This window comes from Phyllobates terribilis, unplaced genomic scaffold, assembly GCF_046119375.1.
Source record: "Phyllobates terribilis strain yellow unplaced genomic scaffold, ASM4611937v1 Scaffold_1__5_contigs__length_1240528914, whole genome shotgun sequence".
In the NCBI taxonomy this organism is placed as follows: domain Eukaryota; kingdom Metazoa; phylum Chordata; class Amphibia; order Anura; family Dendrobatidae; genus Phyllobates; species Phyllobates terribilis.
Genome location: NW_027362761.1, coordinates 354,539,471 through 354,564,560, shown reverse-complemented (window position 1 = coordinate 354,564,560; position 25,090 = coordinate 354,539,471). Strand labels below are relative to the sequence as shown.

Below are 25,090 nucleotides of genomic sequence, written 5' to 3'. Positions count from 1 at the left end.
TCCGGGGGACGCTTTAGCCGGGTGCACTGCACCCACGTGTGCGCTGTAGTTGCAGGAAGATGGAGAATGTCACAGAAGGGACTTGGGATTCTTTACCCGAGAAGCTGAATGAGCTGATCCGCCAGACGCTGAGAGAGCTGCGCTTCACTCACATGACTCCGGTGCAGGTATTCTCTGTGGTCTGTGAGCAGGTGGCGGCTCCTCGCCTCCATTATCTGGGAGTGCAGAGACTATCACTGTGTCCTCGCTTCTCCCCCATTATAGAGCAGTGTATAGAAAGTGCAGGGATGATCATGTCCTCCCACCCCCCCATAAACACTATCAGAGTCCCCTCTGCCCCCCATAAACACTGCCATCAGAGTCCCCTCTACCCCCCATAAACACTGCCATCAGTGTCCCCTCTGCCCCCCATAAACACTGCCATCAGTGTCCCCTCTGCCCCCCATAAACACTGCCATCAGAGTCCCTCTGCCCCCCATAAACACTGCCATCAGAGTCCCCTCTGCCCCCCATAAACACTGCCATCAGAGTCCCTCTGCCCCCCATAAACACTGCCATCAGAGTCCCTCTGCTCCCCATAAACACTGCCATCAGAGTGCCCTCTGCCCCGCATAAACACTGCCATCAGAGTGCCCTCTGCCCCGCATAAACACTGCCATCAGAGTGCCCTCTGCCCCCCATAAACACTGCCATCAGAGTGCCCTCTGCCCCGCATAAACACTGCCATCAGAGTGCCCTCTGCCCCCCATAAACACTGCCATCAGAGTGCCCTCTGCCCCCCATAAACACTGCCATCAGAGTGCCCTCTGCCCCCCATAAACACTGCCATCAGAGTCCCTCTGCCCCCCATAAACACTGCCATCAGAGTGCCCTCTGCCCCCCATAAACACTGCCATCATAGTCCCCTCTGCAAACACTGCCATCAGAGTCCCTCTGCCCCCCATAAACACTGCCATCAGAGTCCCTCTGCCCCCCATAAACACTGCCATCAGAGTACCTCTGCCCCCCATAAACACTGCCATCAGAGTGCCCTCTGCCCCCCATAAACACTGCCATCAGAGTGCCCTCTGCCCCCCATAAACGCTGCCATCAGAGTCCCCTCTGCAAACGCTGCCATCAGAGTCCCCTCTGCAAACGCTGCCATCAGAGTCCCCTCTGCAAACGCTGCCATCAGAGTCCCCTCTGCAAACGCTGCCATCAGAGTCCCTCTGCCCCTCCATAAACACTGCCATCATCAGTATCAGGCAAAAGCTACCAAAGTGCCCCGCGTAGCCCCCTCCAACAAAATACTGCCCTTATATACAATACCAGCATCGTTTTGCACTTTGAAACAAAGATAAAATGAAAAACAAAAATAATTTTTGGCACTGATGTGACCGACACTAATGTCTTTCTCTTTCCTGCAGGCTGCAACCATTCCTCTATTTATGAGCAATAAAGACATTGCTGCAGAAGCTGTGAGTATCGCACATTATTTACAACCTAGAGCTCAGCTCACAATTTCTGGTGTCCGTCAAAGGGATTTGTTCAGAGTATTCCCAAGTTATACATTTGATGTAAGCCTCGGATGTTTGCTATTGTGTAGGCATACAGTAGTACATATTGGCCATTGACTCACATTGTAAAAAAAAAAAAAAAGTATACAGCACAATTCATGATTTACTGTGTAGGTAAGTGCAGCAGATTGCACTTTACTACAGTGCCGGCAAAAAAATCTTTACACTTGCGCAGCAAAAAAAAACTTTACATATAAAATCCACATCATAATTTCACTTTTTAAAAGTGTACACAATGGGGGAGATAATAAAAAACTGTCTAATATTAAAGCTGGCTTTGTTGCAAATATCAACCAATCAATGCTCAGTTTTCACTTCTCTGGTCAAGCGAAAGCTGCACTCTCATTGGTTGTTATGTGCAGCTCAGCCAGTTTTGCTATTAGGCAGTCTTTTATTATCTCCCTGAGTTTTATATTATCTCGCACAATGGGTCGAAAGAAGCTTAAAATGGAAGAGAAATCCCGTGCCTTGACTCTGCTCGAGAAGGGGGATTCAGTGATTGCTGTAGCTAGAGATCTGGGAGTGTCAAGAGAAGCAATTTATCAACTGAAGCGGTTGGCGGCATTATTGCCTCCTGGGATGGTACCGCAGAGGAAGTCAGGCTCTGGCGCACCTAAGAAGACTTCACCAAGGACTGATAAGCTTCTGGAGCGTGAAGTGATGTCACATCCTTCTATAACTGCCGTTGAAATAAAAAATAAGTACCCTATGCTCCTCCAGAACATCGCAACTAGGACAATTCGTCACCGCCTGCAGAAGGACCTGGGTCTACCAAGTTGCCGTGCCGCAAAGAAGCCCCTGCTCACAGCAGCAATGAAGAAGAAACGGCTTGCCTTTTGTAAGAAATGGCTTGCCTTTTGTAAGAAATATCAAGATTTGACATCTGAAGAGTGGAAGAAAGTGATGTTTAGTGATGAGAGCACTTTCAGGCTGGTCAGGGGAGGCTCAAAGGTTGTGCGTCGTCCGAGTACAGTGTCACGTTATGACCCAAAATATACAGTTAAGACTGTTAAACACCCTGACAGTGTGATCGTGTGGGGTGCAATCAGTGGAAGCATGGGCAGGGCAGGTTTGTACTTCCTTCCCAAGATTATAACTATGAAAGCAAGCAATTATATTACTGTTTTGGAAGAACACATGCTTACTTTTTGGGTCATACATCAGTGTGATTACTTTATGCATGATGGAGCCCCTGTCCACAAAGCCAAGGCCGTGAGAAAGTTTCTCAGTGACCATAACATTAACATTTTAGAGTGGCCAGGTAATTCCCCTGACCTTAACCCCATAGAAAATGCCTGGAATTTAATGAAAAACAAGGTTCAAGAGACACGACCCAGCAACATCAACAATCTAAAGGAGGTGCTGAAGACACTGTGGGTAAACATGGACTCCACATACTTAGCCAGCCTTGCTGAGTCCATGCCTAAACGACTGCAGATGGTGATAAAATGTAAGGGTGACATGACAAAATACTAATTGTAATAAAATATCCACAATAAAACACTTGAATCCACTTGAATATTTAAGATTTTGTGGTTTCATTGAACTTGTAAAGATTTTTTTTGCCGGCACTGTATAAAGTAAGAAAAGAAAGCCAACACTTACTGGTCTAGTCCATAACAAAAAGAAACTCTTTTGGCATGCATTGGTCATATGACACCCTATTAATTACATCTTGCATATTTATCTGAGGTTTTCTCACCACATATGCCAAATGTGTTCATAAATTGAAGTGTGAATGGTGCCTTACAGCTGAGGCATGGTCACTTCTCTTTGATTAGAACTAAGTTTGATACAATTTTTATCTTGGTCACAGATAACTGGAAGTGGGAAGACCTTGGCCTTTGTGATCCCATTGTTAGAAATACTCTTGAGTAGAGAAGGGAAACTGAAGAAACATCAGGTAACATCATTTTCAGTTCTCCCATTTAGTTTGTGGTAAATAAAATAATTTCCTGACATCTAAACTGACTATAGCTAATAGCTGGAAACACTGCCAGTTCCCGAAGACTTGGCTAAAAGTCAGCTATGTGATGTATCTATGGATTATGGCAAATGATGGACTCATTGTGAACGAAGTACAGTCCGGGCTTGATGCAGTATGGAAACGTTGGCTGTGTGGAGATACCGACCTAGTAGCCATTCACACAAATACAAGAATCCCACATATGCTGATAGCTCACCATCTCTTTCCATTCTGTGTGTATAGATGTTCATACTCAGGAATCCAACCTGGAAGTTGTTTAATCTCCCCCCTAATTGTTTTCGATATAATAAATAATAACTTTTTTCATATATCAAAATATATATATATATATATATATATATATATATATATATATATTACATTTATTTATTTATTTGAGACACTAAGGTGAGGTTCCTGGAATGCCATGCAAAGAAAAAATTATTTAGCCAGCAATGGCCATGATCAGCCATTCTCCTCTGTAGCAACCATGTAGTATTACATTGCATCTATTCAGATGTTTGGCCATTCATATAATAATTGCATGGTCCAAGTCCCGCAAACTAAAAGCCGCTGCTTGTTAGCTTCTCTGGCTCATAGAGTGAGTCTGGAGTGGAAATACCCCTTCATGGCATCCATATTCTCTTAGAGTGTTTTCACACTGCATTCAGGCACCCGATCAGGGCTCACTTTCGAACCTCTGGCAAAACGAAGTAGTAGACTGAGTCTGGGTGTCTCCAGTAGGTGTATATGCTCGAAAATTATGCACGTCAGAGCGCTCGTTCTGTCTGTCGGCACCATTATAGTCTATGGCCCCACCGACATATATGTCCGAATCCCTTTTTGCGGAGGAATCAGATGTAAGCCCCGACTGAGCCACTGAACGGGTGCCTGAACGCAATGTGAAAGCATCTTAATAGGGCATGTGGTTGTCAGTTTTGCTGTATTATGGCGGTGAGGGCTTGCAGTGGCAAAGAGGTTTGGATATTATAATCGGCATATAACAAATTGCTGGATTAATGGTGGAGGCTTCAGATTTAGCTATAGTGATGTAGACTTTAATATTTCCAAACTTGGTTACTAGCAGATAACGGATCTTGCAGTTTCATGGCATGTGTGTGTATATACTCATAGCGTTCTACTTTTTTTTTTTACACAAAATATCTGTTGTATATAATTGTGTATATGTGTATTTATATGTATTAATGTATGTCTCAGTATTGTTAGTGTGGTGAGATGCTTCTTTGTGCTTTTTTTTTTCTTCTAATCAAAGCCTTAGGATGATGCAGTAATTACTACTGTAACCCAGTTGTGGTTTAATATCAACGCCTCTAGGGTTATTAGCACATGCTGTTTAAATTGGACATTTCATTTGTTTGAGCATGTTCCGGTAATTTGGCCACATCATGGAATTGTGGCTGCAGAGCTGAGTAAAATGTATTTTTAATTTCTCCCCTCCATTGCAGAGATATTAGGTTGTAAAGTTTATGTTATAATTTATGTTCTGTTCATTTATGTAAGGCCTATCAGTATTTGGTCAGTATTTTTTCTCAGGAGTGGGAGCCAAAACCAGATGGGGATTAATCAGAGAAAAGGTATAATAGAGACAATTCACCAATTCTGCATTTATCACCCACTCCTGGTTTTGGCTCCCACTCCTGAGAAAAAATACTGACTGAATACTGACCAAATACTGATAGGGGGGGTGTGGCCTTTCTGTTAAACTGAATGTTACCAGAGATTTGTCTGTGGGGTGTGTACGTCTCCCCAATCATAAGCAGACGTGGGAGAAAAGAACTTGCCCTCCTCTCCTCAATCATCTCTGCATCTACTGTGTACACACACAGCAGAGCTGAGTTATGTATCCTTACAAGCACTTATAGATCTTATCTCATGGTGCTGTCAGCTCTCACCCCTCACACACACACACACACACTGACTGCTGTGATATGAGATCTGAAAATGTTTGTAATTTTACATAACTTGGCTCTGCTGTATCTCTACACAGCTGCTGCCGAGATTAATGAAAGCGGGCGTGTTCTTTTCTCCTGCATGATGCTGCTCGCTTATGATTGGTCAACCTCATGCAGGGGAAGAAGTACACGCCCCCAGAAACAAATCTCTGGTAACATCCAGTTGCCCTATAACACAAATAATAACCTTTACAAGCTAATATCTCCACAATCGAAAGGAGAAATTTAAAACTATATTTTACTCAGCTTTGTAGCGACTGTTCCATGATGTAGCCAGTATAACATGCTCAAACTGGTGAAAACATCATCTTTAAAATTCCTTTGAGACTCACAATAGCTTTTCACTCCAGTTTCCCGGGAGAATACCGACCACTTGCATTCACTTACACTGGTAAAATGGGCATTTCCAATCAAAACACTGTTTTATTTACTGTCATTTTATGAATTTAGCAAGAATATTATTTTTTTTATAAAGCCAAAGCCTTTTTTTTTATTACTGTACAGTATAAGGGGTTGATGTGTTTGTATACTCTTTTATTATCACTTAGGTTGGGGCAATTATTATTACTCCAACTCGGGAGCTTGCAGCACAGATTGATGAGGTGCTTTCATATTTCACAAAACATTTCCCGCAATTCTGGTAAGTCCTAATTCTCCATTTCAATATTGGCAGGGATTTTTTTTAGTCTGCACAACACTCAAGCGGTTTCCAGCTTACTTTAAGTACTTGCTCACACAAGTGTATACATTGGATAAGTGCTATCTGATGTTTTATTGGATAGCCTTTGGTCCAATGTTATACTATGGGGTAGTGCTGATCAGGGTTTTTATTTTTTTTTTTTAATACCGATTCAGCAAGAGAATAAAAATTTGCAGCACAAATGGTGTGGCGTGCACCCATTCTTGTCTATTGGTGCGTGGATATCATTGGACATCCGAGTGCAGTCCGATTTCCAGGGACTCACAGAATGGAGAGGATGGAGAAATGTAGTTCTTCATCTTCTCCTAACCTGTGCTAGGATTCTCTCATCCGAGAGAATCTGATCAGTTTGATCAAAGTGTCATTAACATAATTGATCAGATTCTCCAATAAGAGAATCTGTGCTTCCGTGACCATAGCCTTAATGTTTACTTTAGTTTTTGGTTCATTAGTAGTGAAAAATGATGCGGCAGATAGAAGAGTCCTTTGCTTTAAACCTTCTGTGGATTTATCATGACCATGTATTAGATATTTCATTTGAGTAGGCTCCACATAAAACTACATTCCCCACAGAGGCAGCAGGAAGGGAAACCTTTAAGTACTTCCCAGAGACAGCTGATCGTTGGTACAGTATCCTTTTGCGGGGGATTTGTCTGCTGTAGGTAATTTTTGGTGGTGGTGGAGCTCAGTTCCTGCAGAGAAACATTTTTAGTTTACTGTTCGATTTGGTAGCTTGATACAAGTGTAAGTTCGCTTTTATCTCTGTATTATATGCTTAGAAATGACAACGTAATGCTGGCTGCATTGTGCAATATACAGAATTTGGATTTTAACTTTTTTTTGGGGGGGGGGGTTAACTCCTTCAGTCAGATCCTCCTTATTGGTGGAAGTAATCCTGTTGAAGATGTGAAGAAATTTAAAGAACATGGGTAAGTGCCAGTATTTCGTATTGTAAAGATGTGCTAAATGAAACATTTCATCCTGAATTTCCCTAATAAATACATTATTTTACATGTAGTGAAAATTGCCATCAAGCCTTTGTCCTGGCAGCACTTTCAGCTCATACTGCTGACCATGTGTTATTGGAATACTATTGAAAGTAAAGTGTGTCATCTGGCATAGAATTATAACGCAGGAGGAGCTGAGCTTAGAAGATAGTGTAAAGGCAAGAGACACAGTGTAACATGTATTGACATTTATGGTATATTTTCCGGTTAAATGTCTGACATGTGCAGTATCTAGAGATCTGACCCACATTTATCTCCAGAATAGTTTTGCCTCGACAGTTGCTGGGGGAAGAAAGGCGGCCATTCACTTCCATTAGAGTTGGTAAACTGTTGAGCATACTTGGGGTATGTGCACATTGAGTCATTTTACTGAGTTTTTGGAACAGAAACTGAGTGGAAACTCTGAGAAGTTTTGAGTCTATTAGGAGGTTTTGGAGAGTTTCTGCTCTAAAAAAAACCCAAACAAACAAAAAAAAGCTTTAGTGTGCACATACCCTTACTTGCTGTCCTCAAAATTCTGATACGAGTAAACGGAAACTCCTAGCACATGCGGCACCCTAGCCCATAGTTGTCAAACATTTATAGTATGTCCTGAGGATACATTATGAATGCTTAAGATGAGCATACCCCTTTAATGACTGACAGCTTTCCACTTATATTTATTTTAGTATTATTTTTGTTGAGTTAAACACAATGGAGGGCACCACTAGATGGAAAGGGATCAGCCCTACATATACCAAAAATAGCAATGTTAGAAAAGAGAAAAAGTATGCAAAGAACAAGGGTTCACTTAACGATTAAATAAATATTATAGATGCCACACATGAAATTTCCATGCACCAAAATGGCCCCCACCGCCCGCGCATGCGCAGTAGCAATTCTCGGTTGCCGAAAGATAAAAAGAGCTACTAGATAATACATCTATAGTATATACTGTCAAAGGGTATAGTCCTCTAAGGGATCAGGATATCAATGAAGGTGCAGATATGTTAAAATGTAGACCCTGTCTTGCAGGGGATAGTATCTAAAACAAAGATAGAGTGTATAGATGGTATGATATCAAAACATAAGGCTAAAATGCCCTATTGCTCCCTACTTATACCCCTGCCTGACCGTGAAGGCAGGGATATACTTGTGCATATTAGGGTGCCAACCTCCATGGTCAGGCTGGGGTATAAGTAGGGTGCAATAGGGCATTTTAGCTCTTTGTTTTGATATACCATCTATATACTCTATTTTGATTTTTATACTATCCCCAGCAACACTGGGACTATTTTAACATATTATCTGCACCTTCATTGATGCCCTTAAAGGACTATACCTATTGACAGTATACACCACATCGGTGTTATCTAGTACCTCTTTTATATGTCTTTGTGACAGAGCCCATTTTGTTTTGTGCATTTTTTGTGCTTTACATTTCTTTTGATATTAGCTAAAGGTTTTTTAAGAGTATCCATTAGAGTATTTTATTTTAGTGCGCATATATCTGTGAGCCATTGCTCATAAATTATATACTGTTGTGCAAAACTAGATTTACTCAGTGAATCAAAAACAAAAATTGATGACATTGGGAAGTAGTCATCCCACATTTTGTTCAGCTTTGGATTAGATGTTACTGTACTCAGGCTGTGAATCTGTATGTTCTTTCCATACTTGTGCAGTTCTTCTATTCACATTAATTTATCCTTATTGTCAATAGCGGAAACATTATTGTGGCTACTCCAGGGAGGTTGGAAGATATGTTTCGGAGGCAGGCGGATGGGCTGGATTTGGTCAATGCTGTAAAGACCTTGGATGTTCTGATTTTGGATGAAGCAGACAGACTTCTGGACTTGGGGTTTGAAGCAAGGTGCTACAGCTTTACTTTTATATACAGTACAGACCAAAAGTTTGGACACACCTTCTCATTTAAAGATTTTTCTGTAATTTCAGGACTATGAAAATTGTACATTCACACTGAAGGCATCAAAACTATGAATTAACACATGTGGAATTATATACTTAACAAAAAAGTGTGAAACAACTGAAAATATGTCTTATATCCTAGGTTCTTCAAAGTAGCCACCTTTTGCTTTGATGACTGCTTTGCACACTCTTGGCATTCTCTTGATGAACTTCAAGAGGTAGTCACTGGAAATGGTCTTCCAACAATCTTGAAGGAGTTCCCAGAGATGCTTAGCACTTGTTGGCCCTTTTGCCTTCACTCTGCGGTCCAGCTCACCCCAAACCATCTCGATTGGGTTCAGGTCTGGTGACTGTGGAGGCCAGGTCATCTGGCGTAGCACCCCATCACTCTCCTTCTTGGTCAAATAGCCCTTACACAGCCTGGAGGTGTGTTTGGGGTCATTGTCCTGTTGAAAAATAAATGATGGTCCAACTAAACGCAAACCGGATGGAATAGCATGCCGCTGCAAGATGCTGTGGTAGCCATGCTGGTTCAGTATGCCTTCAATTTTGAATAAATCCCCAACAGTGTCACCAGCAAAGCACCCCCACACCATCACACCTCATCCTCCATGCTTCTCGGTGGGAACCAGGCATGTAGAGTCCATCCGTTCACCTTTTCTGCGTTGGACAAAGACACGGTGGTTGGAACCAAAGATCTCAAATTTGGACTCATCAGACCAAAGCACAGATTTCCACTGGTCTAATGTCCATTCCTTGTGTTCTTTAGCCCAAACAAGTCTCTTCTGCTTGTTGCCTGTCCTTAGCAATTGTTTCCTAGCAGCTATTTTACTATGAAGGCCTGCTGCACAAAGTCTCCTCTTAACAGTTGTTGTAGAGATGTGTCTGCTGCTAGAACTCTGTGTGGCATTGACCTGGTCTCTAGTCTGAGCTGCTGTTAACCTGCGATTTCTGAGGCTGGTGACTCGGATAAACTTATCCTCAGAAGCAGAGGTGACTCTTGGTCTTCCTCTCCTGGGGCGGTCCTCATGTGAGCCAGTTTCTTTGTAGCGCTTGATGGTTTTTGCAACTGCACTTGGGGACACTTTCAAAGTTTTCCCAATTTTTCAGACTGACTGACCTTCATTTCTTAAAGTAATGATGGCCACTCGTTTTTCTTTACTTAGCTGTTTTTTTCTTGCCATAATACAAATTTTAACAGTCTATTCAGTAGGACTATCAGCTGTGTATCCACCAGACTTCTGCACAACACAACTGATGGTCCCAACCCCATTTATAAGGCAAGAAATCCCACTTATTAAACCTGACAGGGCACACCTGTGAAGTGAAAACCATTTCCTGTGACTACCTCTTGAAGCTCATCAAGAGAATGCCAAGAGTGTGCAAAGCAGTCATCAAAGCAAAAGGTGGCTACTTTGAAGAATCATAGAATGGTAGAGTTGGAAGGGACCTCCTGGGTCATCTGATCCAACCCCCTGCTCAAAGCAGGATTCACTAAATCATCTCAGACAGAAGTTTGTCCAGCCTCTGTTTGAAGACTTCCATTGAAGGGGAACTCACCACCTCTCGTGGCAGCCTGTTCCACTCATTAATCACCCTAACTGTCAAAAAGTTTTTTCTAATATCTAATCTGTGTCTCCTCCCATTTAGTTTCATCCCATTGCTTCTAATCTTTCCTTGTGCAAATGAGAATAAAGATGATCCTTCTACAATGTGACAGCCCTTGAGATATTTGTAGACGGCTATTAAGTCTCCTCTCAGTCTTATTTTTTGCAAGCTAAACATTCCCAAATCCTGTAACCGTTCCTCATAGGACATGGTTTGCAGACCGGTCACCATTCTGGTCGCTCTTCTCTGAACTTGCTCCAGTTTGTCGATGTCTTTTTTAAAATGTGGTGCCCAAAACTGGATGCAGTATTCCAGATGAGGTCTGACCAAAGAGGAGTAAAGACCGATAATGACTTCACGTGATCTAGACTGTATGCTTCTGTTAATACATCCCAGAATTGTATTTGCCTTTTTTGCTGCTGCATCACACTGACTCATGTTCAGTCTATGATCTATTATAAAACCTAGAATATAAGACATATTTTCAGTTGTTTCACACTTTTTTGTTAAGTATATAATTCCACATGTGTTAATTCATAGTTTTGATGCCTTCAGTGTGAATGTACAATTTTCATAGTCATGAAAATACAGAAAAATCTTTAAATGAGAAGGTGTGTCCAAACTTTTGGTGTGTACTGCATATTCCTAAATGTTTCATCTAATAATAAGTTTCAGTGTAACATAATGACATACATATAGTTACATTATATATGCAGACAGTAAGTTATATATTTAAAGGGAACCTTTCACATTTAGAATTGCTGTTACCTGCTGATATTGGTTTAATCTTCAGGGAAATGGTGTTAAAATCCTTCCTATGTTATTTGAAGTATGTCTGCAAGGAGAAAATTAATTCATCCTCCCTGTATCCGCTCACCTTCACTCGTCGGAGTGGTGCAGGGAGCAGTTAGTCACCGCTCACCATACTGTGATTGTAATCACTCCCTGCCACTTTGATTGACAGCCTACTCTGAAGTGTGTGTGCAGTCTGTGTGCGGAGCAGGCTGGGGAGTGACTACAGCCGCACCCGCTGTGTATTGCGCGGTGACTGTGACTGCTGCCTGCCCCGTCCAGATGACTGAAAGCAAGTGGCTATAGGGGGATATAAGTTAATGGTCTCCTTGCAGCATAGAATGTCTTTTCAATCCAAGCACATGCACTCAGTGCATCACGGTGGGGCCAAGTATTTAACTACATCTTCCATCATTGCTTTTTTTTCCTATTTATCTCTCCACGGCCCCCCCTCCCCCATGTTTTTTGATTGACAGCTCTGTCATGATAGAGCCAGAGAAGAGCGGAAATAGATGGAAAACAAGCAAGTGGGAAGGTGCTTGGTTTGAACAGTCATTCTGTGTTGACAGTCCCTTTAAAGCGAGCGTGTCTGGTGATATCCGCAGCCATATCTGAGAGTAGGATATGACAGCATGTGTGGGCGAGTTTGATAATAAATATTTGAACATTCTCCAATATTGATATTACCACGTAAAGCTTCCTTACTGGCACTGCGTCACTCCCTTTAGTCTTTATGCCTCCACAATGTTTTCTTTCTCAACTGTAGTATAAACACTATATTAGGCTTTCTGCCCAAGCAAAGGAGGACTGGTCTGTTCTCTGCCACCCAAACTCAGGAAGTGGAGAATCTGGTGCGAGCTGGGCTCCGGAATCCAGTGCGGATCACTGTGAAGGAGAAAGGGGTGGCAGCCACCAGCACCCAGAAGACGCCAGCACGACTTCAGAATTATTATTTGGTAAATGATATTCTGTGTCATTCCTAACTAACGTGACTGAGGAAAGTAACCTAGGAGATTATATTTATTAAAAAAAAAATGTTAATCTCCTATATATGTATTGTTTTAATCTGTATGTAAGTAAGGAGTTCATCTTGTAACCCTAAATTCAGAAACGTTACAGTGAGATTCAGGAACTTCTTCACTTCATTACACAGCAGATAGATGCATACTGGATTTGTTCTTGGTGGGAAAAGCATTTTTTTAGGTTTAGTATCTATCCTGAAGAAAGATGATGATCTTGGTGGGAAAACCTTTCTAAGGTTATGCGTACACGTTGAGTATTTGCAGCAGATTTTTCTGCACTAAAAATGAGTGTTGCCATTAGGAGGTTGATTTCACTACTATAAATTCTCTGTTGCTGAAAATTCTGGTAGACTCCATGGCCTTGGTTAAAGGTAAGTGGGAGGACATCCTTGAATTGACAGGAATGATCTAGATTAATACGGCCCAGAGAAGATCTGTTATTTTTATTGCATAGGGTGTATAGGTCCCCCAAGGCATTATGTAAGATGGGTCTTAGAAAAGATATGTGTTCAAGATGTAGGGAAGAAGGAGCAGACTTAATACAGATGTTCTCGTCCTGTCCTCAATTGACTGAGTTATGGGAAAATGTTGGTAAGTTAGTCTCAGAAGTTTATGGACTCCAAGATCTGCTCAATCCCAAGACATGCATTCTGGGCCTTGTTGGAGACGAGTTAAGAGTTGGCTCCAATTCAACTGGCCATGACCAAGATATTCTACCAAGTCAGGAAGTCCATAGCCGAGCATTGGTTGGCAAAGGATCCCCTGTCGATATATGAAATAACCCTGTGTTTGAATAACACAATACTGATGGAGAACAAGGTATATGTTAAAAGGGGAGCAATAGTTCCATTTGGTAAGCAATGGGGCAACTGGATTAGATGCCCTAGGGTGGTATCTGAGGAGTTAGCGAGGGATGTAATTTTCAGTTTACGAATACTTTAATATTAACTGAATGTGTTTTGTTGCGCACCAGAGAGGGAGGAGGGGTTTGTTGGGATTGTGGGAGGGCTGGAGGGAGGCAGAAAAGTGGGTTCAACTTGTTTCTGGGAAAATGCAAAGGCTTGTGCGCATTAAATATGTACAAGATGTATAATGCTCATATGTTCTCTAAATGTTTGTTGTTAATCTTGATGAATGGTTGAATAAACTTATCATGATTAAAAAACAAAACAAGAGGGTTCGCAGGAAAAAAGTTGCCGAAAATATATGCATTTTTACTTGTTTTCCCATTCATTTAAATGGGTGAAAAGCGCTGCAAAAACGCTGAAAGTGACCTGCTGCAGATTAAAAAAAAAAAGACTGATGGTTCAATTCTGCAAGGAAAAAAATAAGCACCATGTGCATGAGATTTCAGATATCCCATTCATTTTGCTAATACTGTACAGTGCAGCATTTTGTTTTTTTTTTCATGGAAAAACGCAGCGTGTGAACAAGCCCTAAAGATACATTCAAAGGAAAGGGTGCAGTTCCCAGTAGTGGTCCTATGGATGTCATAAATATTTATGATGGAAATAGTTTTTTAATGTTATCGGAGATATAAAGGGGCCTTAAAGGGGTTTAACGAGAATTTAATAAAATGCCCATCAAGTAATTCAATTGGCAGTCCATCCTAATCATGTATCAGGACAAGCTGCAGTATGAAGAAACACAGCTCCTGAGACCTGTCTCTCAACTGACAGAGGAGCTTTATCGGATGCACACATACCTCCATGAGCCGAGGTTGACTGAGGCTGAAGGGAAAACTTTGTGCACAGTCAGTCAAGGAGAATTATTTCTTCTGTTGTCACAGTCCTTCTCCTCAGCTCATGGAGATATGTGTGCTTATGATACAGCTCCTCTTGTCAGCTGAGACACAGGTTTCTGGAGCCTGTCTTGACCTGTGACTAGGACAGGTTGCCATTTGAATTACTTGATAGGGGCAAATAAATATAGATCGTTTATCCCAAATATTTGTTTTTAACAGGTTTGCAAAACAGATGAAAAGTTCAACTACCTTGTGAGTTTCTTACGTCAACGCAAGCAGGAGAAACATCTTGTGTTTTTCAGGTAACAACTGATTGTGGGTGACGTCTTGACCAAGAGTCTGCTTTGTTCTGTTATTACAATGCCATTTTCTGCTTGTATACACAGTACCTGTGCCTGTGTGGAGTACTATGGGAAAGCATTAGAAACCTTTGTGAAAAATGTGAATGTAATGAGCATTCATGGGAAAATGAAACACAAGCGTAACAGGATTTTCACAGAATTTAGGAAGCTTGAAAGGTGAGAAAACTGGACAGACTGCATCTTGTAGGCTTATAGTGTTCATGAATGGAAGAAGGTTCTTAAGTGTCACCATCTAACATGAGAGACCATGCACTGCAACATCTGTTCAAGATTTTGCAGTAGTTTGTTGGCATTACCTGAACATTATCATCGTGGGGAACAGTTTTTTTTTCTTAAAGGCATTGTTTGGGGGACTGAAAATAATTTTTACAATTGGGTTTTCTTAAAACCCATTATTAAAACAATTTGACTTTTTCCACGTAGTCAACTTTGATGTAGTCTGTAGTCATAAAGCAGCTAAGAGGCACCTAGAAAAAGACAGATAAATAATTGACTATCTCTCCTGTAAGACTGTCACAGTGAGCTCACTGATAGATTTTCAATGAACTCACTCTGCAGCCAGCCGTAGACATTACAACACAGAGACTACAGAAGGCAAATGCTAAAACATTTTTAAAGAAACACAATTGTAAAAATACATTTATGTAAAAGGAAAGAAAAGAAAACCTTTTAAGAATGTGTCTCATTTGTTACAGTGGAATTTTGGTGTGTACTGATGTGATGGCGAGAGGTATTGACATCCCAGAAGTAGACTGGGTTTTGCAGTATGACCCCCCCAGCAGTGCCAGGTGAGCAGTGTTTCAGAGAGCGTGCCATTCTTATAGTTGAAGACTCGTCACTAATTTTTCTATTTTGTAGTATTAGGGTATGTGCACACGATGCAGAAATGCTCCAGATTTTTCCTGAGCGTTTCTGGATCTCCCTGGCAGAAAAAACGCATGCAGATTGTACATGCGGAAGTGAAGCGTTCTTCACTTTCATTTACGCATGCGTGTTGACAAGCGCTTTCCAAGCGATTTTAGCATCACTTAGAAAGTGCTTGTCAACTTCACACTATATAAATCCATGCAGCCGGCATGGATTTATATAGTGTGTGAATGTCAAAAAATAAATATATACTTTACCCTCTGATGGCCCCCGGTGTCCTGCTTAGCTCGGTCCCGGCTGCCGGCAGTGAAGACTTTAGGACCTGCCGACGTCAGCGTCACGTGACCCGTCACATGACTCTGACGTCAGCGAAGGTCCTTCTTCATTCAACCGCTAAGTGCCGGGAACCAAGCAGGAGTGCTGCGCGGGCCGTCAGAAGGTGAGTATATATATATTTTTTATTTTATTCTTTTTTTTTTAATGGTACCTGGGTCTGGATGAGAGTCCTCTCCTCCACACCCGGGTACCATCCGCACATTAGACTGCACGGAATGCGCATCAACATATACAGTGATGCGGATTCCATACAGTCTAATGCAAGTCAATGGCGGCAAAAGAGCAGCGTTTCCGTAAAATTAATTGACATGCTGCGGATTTTTGAGCGCAGCGTTTACGCTGCGGAAAAATCCGCATCATGGGCACAGCACATGCGCATTTCAATTGGGGAGCATTGCTGCCCTTCTACCATGCGTTTTTAATGCGTTTCCGCAACTGCAAAAACGCCGCGGAAACGCATTAAAAACGCATCGTGTGAACTCAGCCTGAGGCTTCTACTTGTCTCTGTTTTCTTTACTGTTGCTGAATGTTTAACCCCTTCATGACCGGAACATTTTCCGTTTTTTTGCATTTTCGTTTTTTGCTCCCTCTGTTCCCAGAACCATAACGTTATTATTTTTTTGGACAATATGGCCGTGTGAGGGCTTATTTTTTGCGGGACGAGTTGTACTTTTAAACGCCATTACTAGTTTTACCATATCGTGTACTGGAAAACGGGAAAAAAATTCCAAGTGCGGTGAAATTGCAAAAAAAAAATGCAATACCACAGATGATTTTTTTTTTTTTTTTACCACGTTCACTGAATGCTAAAACTGATCTGCCATTATTATTCTCCAGGTCATTACGAGTTCGTAGATACCAAACATGTATAGGTTCTTTTTTATTTAAGTGGTGAAAAAAATCCAAAGTTTGCTAAAAAATAAAATAAAATGGCGACATTTTCTGAGACCCGTAGCGTCTCCATTTTTCTGGATCTGGGGCTGGGTGAGGGCTTATTTTTTGCACGCCGGGCTGACGTTTTTATTGATATCATTTTGGGGTAGATATGATGTTTTGATCGCCCGTTATTGCATTTTATTGCAATGTTGCAGCTACCAAAAAAACATAATTCTGGCATTTGGATTTTTTTTCTCGTTTCACCGTTTACTGATCGGATTAATTCTTTTTTTATATTCTGAATGCGGCGATACCAAATATGTGTATGTGGGATTTATTTTTTATCATTTTATTTTGAATGGGGCGAAAGGGGGGTGATTTACACTTGTATTTTTTTATATATTTTTAAAAACATTTTTTTAAAACTTTTTGCATGCTTCAATAGTCTCCATAGGAGACTAGAAGCAGCAACTGTCCGATTGCCTCTGCTACATACAGATGATCAGCAGATCACCTGTATGTAGCAGAAATGCTCCTGTACTATGAGTGCCGACCACTAGGTGGTGCTCATAGCAATCTTTTCATGACAACCACTGGGGTCTGCTGCAGACCCCGGGTTGTCATGCTGACCCGCGGGGTCACCGATGGGCGGGGTAAGTGACGCGCTTCCGGCGCGGCGCTGTTAAATGCCGCTGTCAGAGATTGACAGCGGCATTTAACTAGTTTACAGCCGCGGGTGGATCGCGATTCCATCCGCGGCTGTTGCGGGCACGTCAGCTGTAATAATCAGCTGACATGTGCCCGGTTCAGTGCGGGCTCACCGCCGGAGCCCCCGCTGAACCGGGTGTCATGACACATGACGTATTAATACGTCATGTGTCATTAAGGTGTTAAGTATAATTTTATGGAACAATATGATTAATCTGCCAACTGAATAAGTGTGTTTAAATAGTGATTAATAGGAATTGTTATACGCATTGCAAGTCTACGATGGGTATAACTCCCAGATGTCCACTTCTGTCATTTTATAAAATAGTCATGTGCTTTAGGCGTCAGTGGGCATTCCTGTGTCTTATATTATAGGTATTGGCATTCTTCTCTGTGTGGCTACATACTTTATCTACAATTTTCAGATTGTGTCTCAATATACAGTTTTCCACTATAGTTCTGGCCATTTTTTCTCTCCCTTATGTTAGTTTGTTTCTTTCAGTGCTTTTGTGCATCGATGTGGACGTACTGCAAGAATTGGTAATCATGGCAATGCTCTTGTATTTTTGCTTCCTATGGAAGAATCATATGTCAATTTTCTCTCAATAAATCAAAAGGTGAATATTTTGGAATATTTTTTTCCTTCACAGCTAATAAATAAATATATATACAAGAACATCCCAAGAAACAACAAAATGAACATATACCCTACAGCAAGTAAATGGTAATGGTACATGTAAATAACACAGGCTAATTAGTTACCGCTATTTTGATGAAAAAAGCATAAAAGCCATGCCATGACGACAAGGTGTACCCATCGGGATGGTCCTAACCTGTTTAGTATTAAAACCTTCCCATGTGTCATATGACGTCAGTGTGAATAAGGGCAGAGTGGGACAGGGTCCCGACTTAGACACTCATTCATGGGAAGCTATACAAATGAAATACGTAGCCCAGAAAGGTGGGGCACGCCCCCCGTTTGTACAAAGTACAAGAGATTACATCAAAACCAAAAACCTGAGCCGGATTATAAACTGGTATACATGCAAAGTGTAAGAGCACATTCACACTGTGGCCACTTTGCACGTATACCAGCATATAGTTCGGCTCAGGTTTTTGGTTTTGCTGTAATTTCTTGTACTTTGTACAAACATGAGGCATGCCCCACCTTTCTGGGCTAAGTATTTAATCTGTATAGCTTCCCATGGTTGGGTGTCTAAGTCGGGACCCTGTCCTGCTCTGCCCTTATCCACTTTGACGTCTTATAACCCATGGTAAGATTTTAATACTAGACAGGTTAGGACCATTCAGATGGATATACCTTCTTGTGGTGGGATGGGTTTTATGTTTTGATCAAAATACCGTTAGCTAAGTACCCTGCGTTATTTACACGTACCATTACTATTTACTTGCTTTAGGGTATATGCTCATTTAATTTTTCCTTGGGTTTTGTCTGTGAAATGGCCACAGTGTGAACGCGCTCTTACACTTTGCACATATACCAGCTTAGAATCCGGCTCAGGTATTTGCTTTATCTACTAGAGTTATGTGGATCCCAAAGCAGAACAGGGAAATTTTGTCCCCAGTCCTTTCCTGGTTGCAAGACCATTCTGCACATTTTGGTGTCTTATCCCTTCTCTTATCTCGTGGCTGTATACTTTCAGTCCGATGCTTTTACTTTCGACCGTTACTAATTCTTGTAATTTCCTAATCATTAGTGCCCGCTACAAGAAATGGTTGACTTCAAATGTACAGTGGACCATCTGCCAAAATTGCGAACTATGGCAGGAAGAGATAGGGCGATGTTTGAAAAAGGCATGAAAGCTTTTGTGTCTTATGTACAGGCTTATGCCAAGCATGAATGCAACCTAATTTTCAGAGTCAAAGGTATGTATGCACTATATTCATCATATGCGTGTGTGTATAATATATATATATACAGTGCCTACAAGTAGTATTCAACCCCCTGCAGATTTAGCTGGTTTGATAAGATGTAAATAAGTTAGAGCCTTCAAACTGCAAACGAGAGTAGGTTTTATGAACAGAAGCATAAATCTTACAAACCAAAAAGTTATGTTGCTCAGTTGAATTTTATTAAATTTTAAACATAAAAGTGTGGGTCAATTATTATTCAACCCCTATGTTTAATATTTTGTGGAATAACCCTTGTTTGCAATTACAGCTAATAATCGTCTTTTATAAGACCTGATCAGGCCGGCACAGGTCTGTGGAGTTATCTTGGCCCACTCCTCCATGCAGATCTTCTCCAAGTTATCTAGGTTCTTTGGGTGTCTTATGTGGACTTTATTCTTGAGCTCCTTCCACAAGTTTTCAATTGGGTTAAGGTCAGGAGACTGACTAGGCCACTCCAACACCTTGACTTTTTCCCTATTGAACCAGGCCTTGGTTTTCTTGGCTGTGTGCTTTGGGTCGTTGTCTTGTTGGAAGATGAAATTACGACCCATCTTAAGATCCTTGATGGAGGAGCGGAGGTTCTTGGCCAAAATCTTCAGGTAGGCCGTGCTATCCATCTTCCCATGGATGCGGACCAGATGGCCAGGCCCCTTGGCAGAGAAACAGCCCCACAGCATGATGCTGCCACCACCATGCTTGACTGTAGGGATGGTATTCTTGGGGTCGTATGCAGTGCCATCCAATCTCCAAACGTCACGTGTGTTGTTGGCACCAAAGATCTCGATCTTGGTCTCATCAGACCATAGAACCTTGAACCAGTCTGTCTCAGAGTCCTCCAAGTGATCATGAGCAAACTGTAGACGAGCCTTGACATGACGCTTTGAAAGTAAAGGTACCTTACGGGCTCATCTGGAACGGAGACCATTGCGGTGGAGTACATTAATTATGGTATTGACTGAAACCAATGTCCCCACTGCCATGAGATCTTCCCGGAGCTCCTTCCTTCTTGTCCTTGGGTTAGCCTGGACTCTTCGGACAAGCCTGGCCTCGGCACGGGAGGACACTTTCAAAGGCTGTCCAGGCCGTGGCAGGCTAACAGTAGTTCCATAAGCCTTCCACTTACGGATGATGCTCCCAACAGTGGAGACAAGTAGGCCCAACTCCTTGGAAAGGGTTTTGTACCCCTTGCCAGCCTTGTGACCCTCCACGATCTTGTCTCTGATAGCCTTGGAATGCTCTTTTGTCTTTCCCATGTTGACCATGTCTGAGTGCTGTTCACAAGTTTGGGGAGGGTCTTAAATAGTCAGAAAAGGCTGGCAAAAGAGATCTTTAATCCACACATGTGAAGCTCATTATTCTTGGTGCCTGTACTACTTCTTAATACTTTAGGGGGACCAAACAGAATTCTTGTGGTTTGAGGGGTTGAATAATAAATGACACTCTGAATTAACTTTTAACGTTTAAAAAAAAAACAAAAAAAAAAAACAAAAACAAAAGTTGCTGCAGTGCATTTCCCACTTCCAGGCTGATCTACAGTACAAATGTCACAATGCCAAGTTAATTCCGCATGTGTCAACCAGCTAAATCTGCAGGGGGTTGAATACTACTTGTAGGCACTGTATATATATATATATATATATATATATATATATATATATATATATAAAATCAATTAGTAGTCATCTCAAGGCTTTTTTTTATCTTTACATCCTTGTGTAATACTGAGCACTTCTGATAGTAATGAGAAATTAGGGCCTAAAGCCCCCGTCACACTAAGCGAGATCGCTGCTGAGTCACAAGTTTTGACACGTAGCAGCGACCAGGCCTCTGCTGTGAGATCGCTGGTCGTGTCGAAATGGCCTGGACCATTTTTTGATCGTTGAGGTCCCGCTGAGTAGCATGCATCGGTGCGTTTGACACCTAATACCAACGACCTCGTTGCCGACTCAGAACTGAGACACATAGGCGTGCATTTGCGTTGCATCGTTATACAGGTCTCAACGGGTCGCTGTATCGTTGCTGCATTGTTGGGAAGATCTGACTGTTTGACATCTCACCAGTGACCACATAGCGACGCAGCAACGATCCCCGACAGGTCGTATCGTTGTCGGGATCGCTGTAGCGTCGCTAAGTGTGACGGTACATTTAGTAATCAGAGACATTTCAACAGAAGTCTGGAATAAATTGCTCTGAAAAGTCACAAAATTTTGCCACAACTGGGAGTTGTGCAAAAATGTAACGAATTTCGGCGTTTTCACTCCTTTCTCTCCCAGCCCACCAAAATAGTTGGAGCTAAAGCAGGACTGGGGTATGATGCCACAGTCTAATCCATGCCAAGCTGTGGGGTTCTCTACACCAGAAATCTTACTCCAGTCAGTGACTAGAGTAAGATTTGTAGAGAGGCGCTCACCTCTTGTCAGACACTCCTGATTCATTAATAAGACACGCTCCTCTTCATGAGTCTGGAGCGTTTGACTCTCAACACGTTCCCTCATCAAGATCGGCAAGAAACCCTTCAGTCTTCATGAATCAGGGCCGTATTGTTTCTTTTCTGATGGTTTGTTGTTTTATTTCATTAGATTTTGACTTCTCCACTCTTGCTCGTGGTTTTGCTCTGCTTAAAATGCCCCGAATGCCAGAACTGAGAGAAAAGGATTTTTCAGACTTTGTTTCCACGACCATCGATACAGACTCTATTCCTTACAAAGATAAACACAGAGAAAAGCAAAGACAGAAGATGCTGCAGGAGAAAAAACAGAAACCCGAGGGGGAATTTAGAAGAAACTTTGCAAAAAATAAAGCCTGGTCAAAGCAGAAAGTCAAAAAAGAAAAGAAGAAGAAAAATGCTCTGAAAAGAAAACATGAGGAGGTAAAACTGTTCCAACTGTGAATATATTATGCATTTGCATGTTTTTTTCTACATTAAATGCTAATTCTACTGTAGAAATTGCTGCAGAGAAGTCAATAGTAAAGTTGCTGATGTGTCTTTCAGGATTCTGACATAGATGATGAAGATGTGAATGAGCTCCTCCGTGATACCAGGCTGTTAAAAAAGCTGAAGAGGGGTAAAATAACAAAGGAAGAATTTGACAAACAGCTGACGATTGTTGGAAGATCTGAGGGTGGATCAGATGTGTCAGACTGACCTTCATTTGGCTATTCCTCGTATAAGGAATCCAATCAAAATGGCCTAAACAAGTACTTGTTATCTCTGGAGGAAGACTGGCTCTATGGGTAACCAGTAGGGTTGAGCGAGTATGTTCTGTCCGAGTATGCTCGAGCCGAGCTCCGAGTATTTATAGCTGCTCGGTGATATGCTTGAATCGCTCCCGTGTGCATGATTTGCAACTGTTTCCTCACATGTAATAAAACTGTCAAACAGTTGCAAATCATGCACACGGGAGTGATTCAACCATATCACCGAGCAGCTGTAAATACTTGGAGCTCGGCCCAAGCATACTCGGCGAATGGGTTAATAGAACATACTCGCTCAACACTAGTAACCAGTAAGAGGATCAGCCTCCCACCCCAACCATAGGTGTATAGGGTATGGCGGAGGGGCAGGGGCTCTGCTGATACGCTTGTGAGAAGATCCTGTTTTTATGGAAGGGGAATAAAGATTAGGCTATGTTCACATTTGTTTTCATTCAGTTTCTTTGTTTCTTGTTTCTTTCTAAACAAAATTAACATCAAAAACAGATTTGTCACAAAACAAATGCAAACAGAAACAGAGGGACCTCATTGATTATTATGGGATCCATGGGAGTTAAGGTTTCAATTTTGTAAACGGAATAAAAATTTCGGCTTTCTAAAAAGAGATACAAAACAGACCGCATAATAATCAATGGGGTTTCTGTTTCCATTTGCATCAGTTATGCCACATATCTGCTTTTGACATTGTTTTGTTTTTAGGAACAGATAATAGAATTAATGTGAAAAGCCGATCTGTGGCATAACTGATGTAAATGAAAACAAAGACCCCACTGATTAATATGGGATCTGGTTTATCTGTTTTTAGAACGCATAATGCAGAAATTTTTATTCAGTTTTAAAAACTGAAACAAAACCGAATCCAGACAAATCCCATAATAATCAATGGGGTGCCTCTGCTTCCATTTGTATCAATTATGTCCCAAATCCGCTTTTGATATTGATTCTGTTGTCTGTTCCTAAAAACAGAACCGAGAAACAGAATGGTAAAATGTGAATGTAGCCGCAGGACACCCACTAAAAGTGCATATGCTTTTACCTGCAGTGTTTCCACATCTAATGGAATTCTGTAGGGAAAATCTGCACATAAAACTGCATACTCGCAAGGGAAATTGGCATATTGCGGATTTGAAACACTGCAGGTCAATTTGCTCAGCTTTTAGAAAAAAAAATTCCATTCACTTTTCTGCATTTTTGCGCATCAAAAATATGCAGCATTGTTTAACTCTATGTAGGAACGTAAAGGAAATCTGTCACCAGGTTTTTCCAATACAAACTAATGTCTGCACCTTTATCTGGTCTATTACCACAGCCCATCAACCTGCATATAAGCCCTCAACTCTCCCTGCATATCCCAAAAAATACTTTTCATTAGCCTTCCATACCGCCGCCTCTGTCTACAGAATCGCCGTTCTTCCTTGATGTAGATGACGCGTCCTGTCATTCATATAACCCTGCAAAACTTACTAAGGGCAGAGCAGAATCCATTAATGCATCGGCGCCAATTAACTGGGAGTGAAGCCATTAGCGCAAGATTTGTAGGGACTTGTGGATGATCTAGGACGCATCATTCACATCAGTCAAAGCAGGAGAAGGGTGATTCTGGTGATGGAGGCACAGACGCCCACCAGACTGGACTAAGCTGATTAGCATAAGGCGCTGGAGACTTAAAGGTATTTTTTACGATATGCAGGAGTTGCAGGTTGATGGACTGCAGTAATAAACCAATTAACAAAGGCGGTGGATTTAGTTTATATTAAGAAAACCTGGTGACAAGTTCCCTTTAACCTTGGTGTATACCTGTTCGCTGTACTGAAGTGTCAGTCTAGATTTATTGTATATAAAGCAGGCTGTGTGGATTCGATACTCTGCTGTTTTATCACACAATTATTTGACATTTTTAAGATGATGTAATTTTCCAACTGAATTTTTCTATTTTTGAAATGGACATGTAAAGTGTTTTTAGTAAAAATCTTTCATGATTTATTTTCATTTGTAACAACCTCCAAGCGCATAAGGACCATTTACTCTGTCATGTATTTAAATCTGTTCTGTGAATTAATTTACCCATGTGTTATACTTACAAACTCATTCTCCAAGATGGGGGGACATTCACTCATTATACTGAACAGTAGTAACTAACCATGAGTGAATTGCTTCGCAGGACCCTTGTCCAGCGGGCACCTCAGTGGTCCATAGCCTGCAAATCACCTATCTCCCTCTTCTGATTAGTAGCACAATGTTACGTCGTGCCAAATTCCTTCTTTGTTTTTGGGTTTCATTTTTACGAATTGGACTCTACAGGCCAGTATGATTATGGTGATGCCAAACATGATTTTGCTTTTCTTTGTTACTGATTTTAAAAAATGTTGAACTCTGGAAATGATGATAAACTTTTTTTTTTTTCAAAGACCCATAACTTTATTTTTCCATTGATGGATCTGTGGGAGGGCTTTTTTTAAAAAAAAAACAAACAATTTTTCGTTTAACTTTGAGGGAGTGCGGTGACCAAAAAAACAGCAACTCTGGTATTTCGATGTT

General features: G+C 41.4%; 1 protein-coding gene across 2 annotated transcripts; it reads left to right on the top strand.

Moving 5' to 3' along the window:
• Nucleotides 1-24,959, top strand: DDX55 (DEAD-box helicase 55). 2 transcript variants are annotated; one of them, XM_073676177.1, is made up of 14 exons: nucleotides 1-167; nucleotides 1,407-1,457; nucleotides 3,373-3,459; nucleotides 6,044-6,135; nucleotides 7,062-7,124; nucleotides 8,905-9,054; nucleotides 12,277-12,466; nucleotides 14,496-14,578; nucleotides 14,663-14,794; nucleotides 15,334-15,426; nucleotides 17,928-18,042; nucleotides 19,144-19,312; nucleotides 21,919-22,208; nucleotides 22,332-24,959. In XM_073676177.1, the coding sequence occupies exons 1-14, from the start codon at nucleotides 60-62 to the stop codon at nucleotides 22,482-22,484; spliced, it is 1,776 nt and encodes a 591-aa protein (XP_073532278.1). In that variant the 5' UTR covers nucleotides 1-59; the 3' UTR covers nucleotides 22,485-24,959. The 2 variants fall into 2 exon arrangements, with proteins under 2 accessions (XP_073532278.1, XP_073532279.1); XM_073676178.1 differs by having other exon boundaries at nucleotides 35-163.
• Nucleotides 24,960-25,090: the final 131 nt, after the last annotated feature.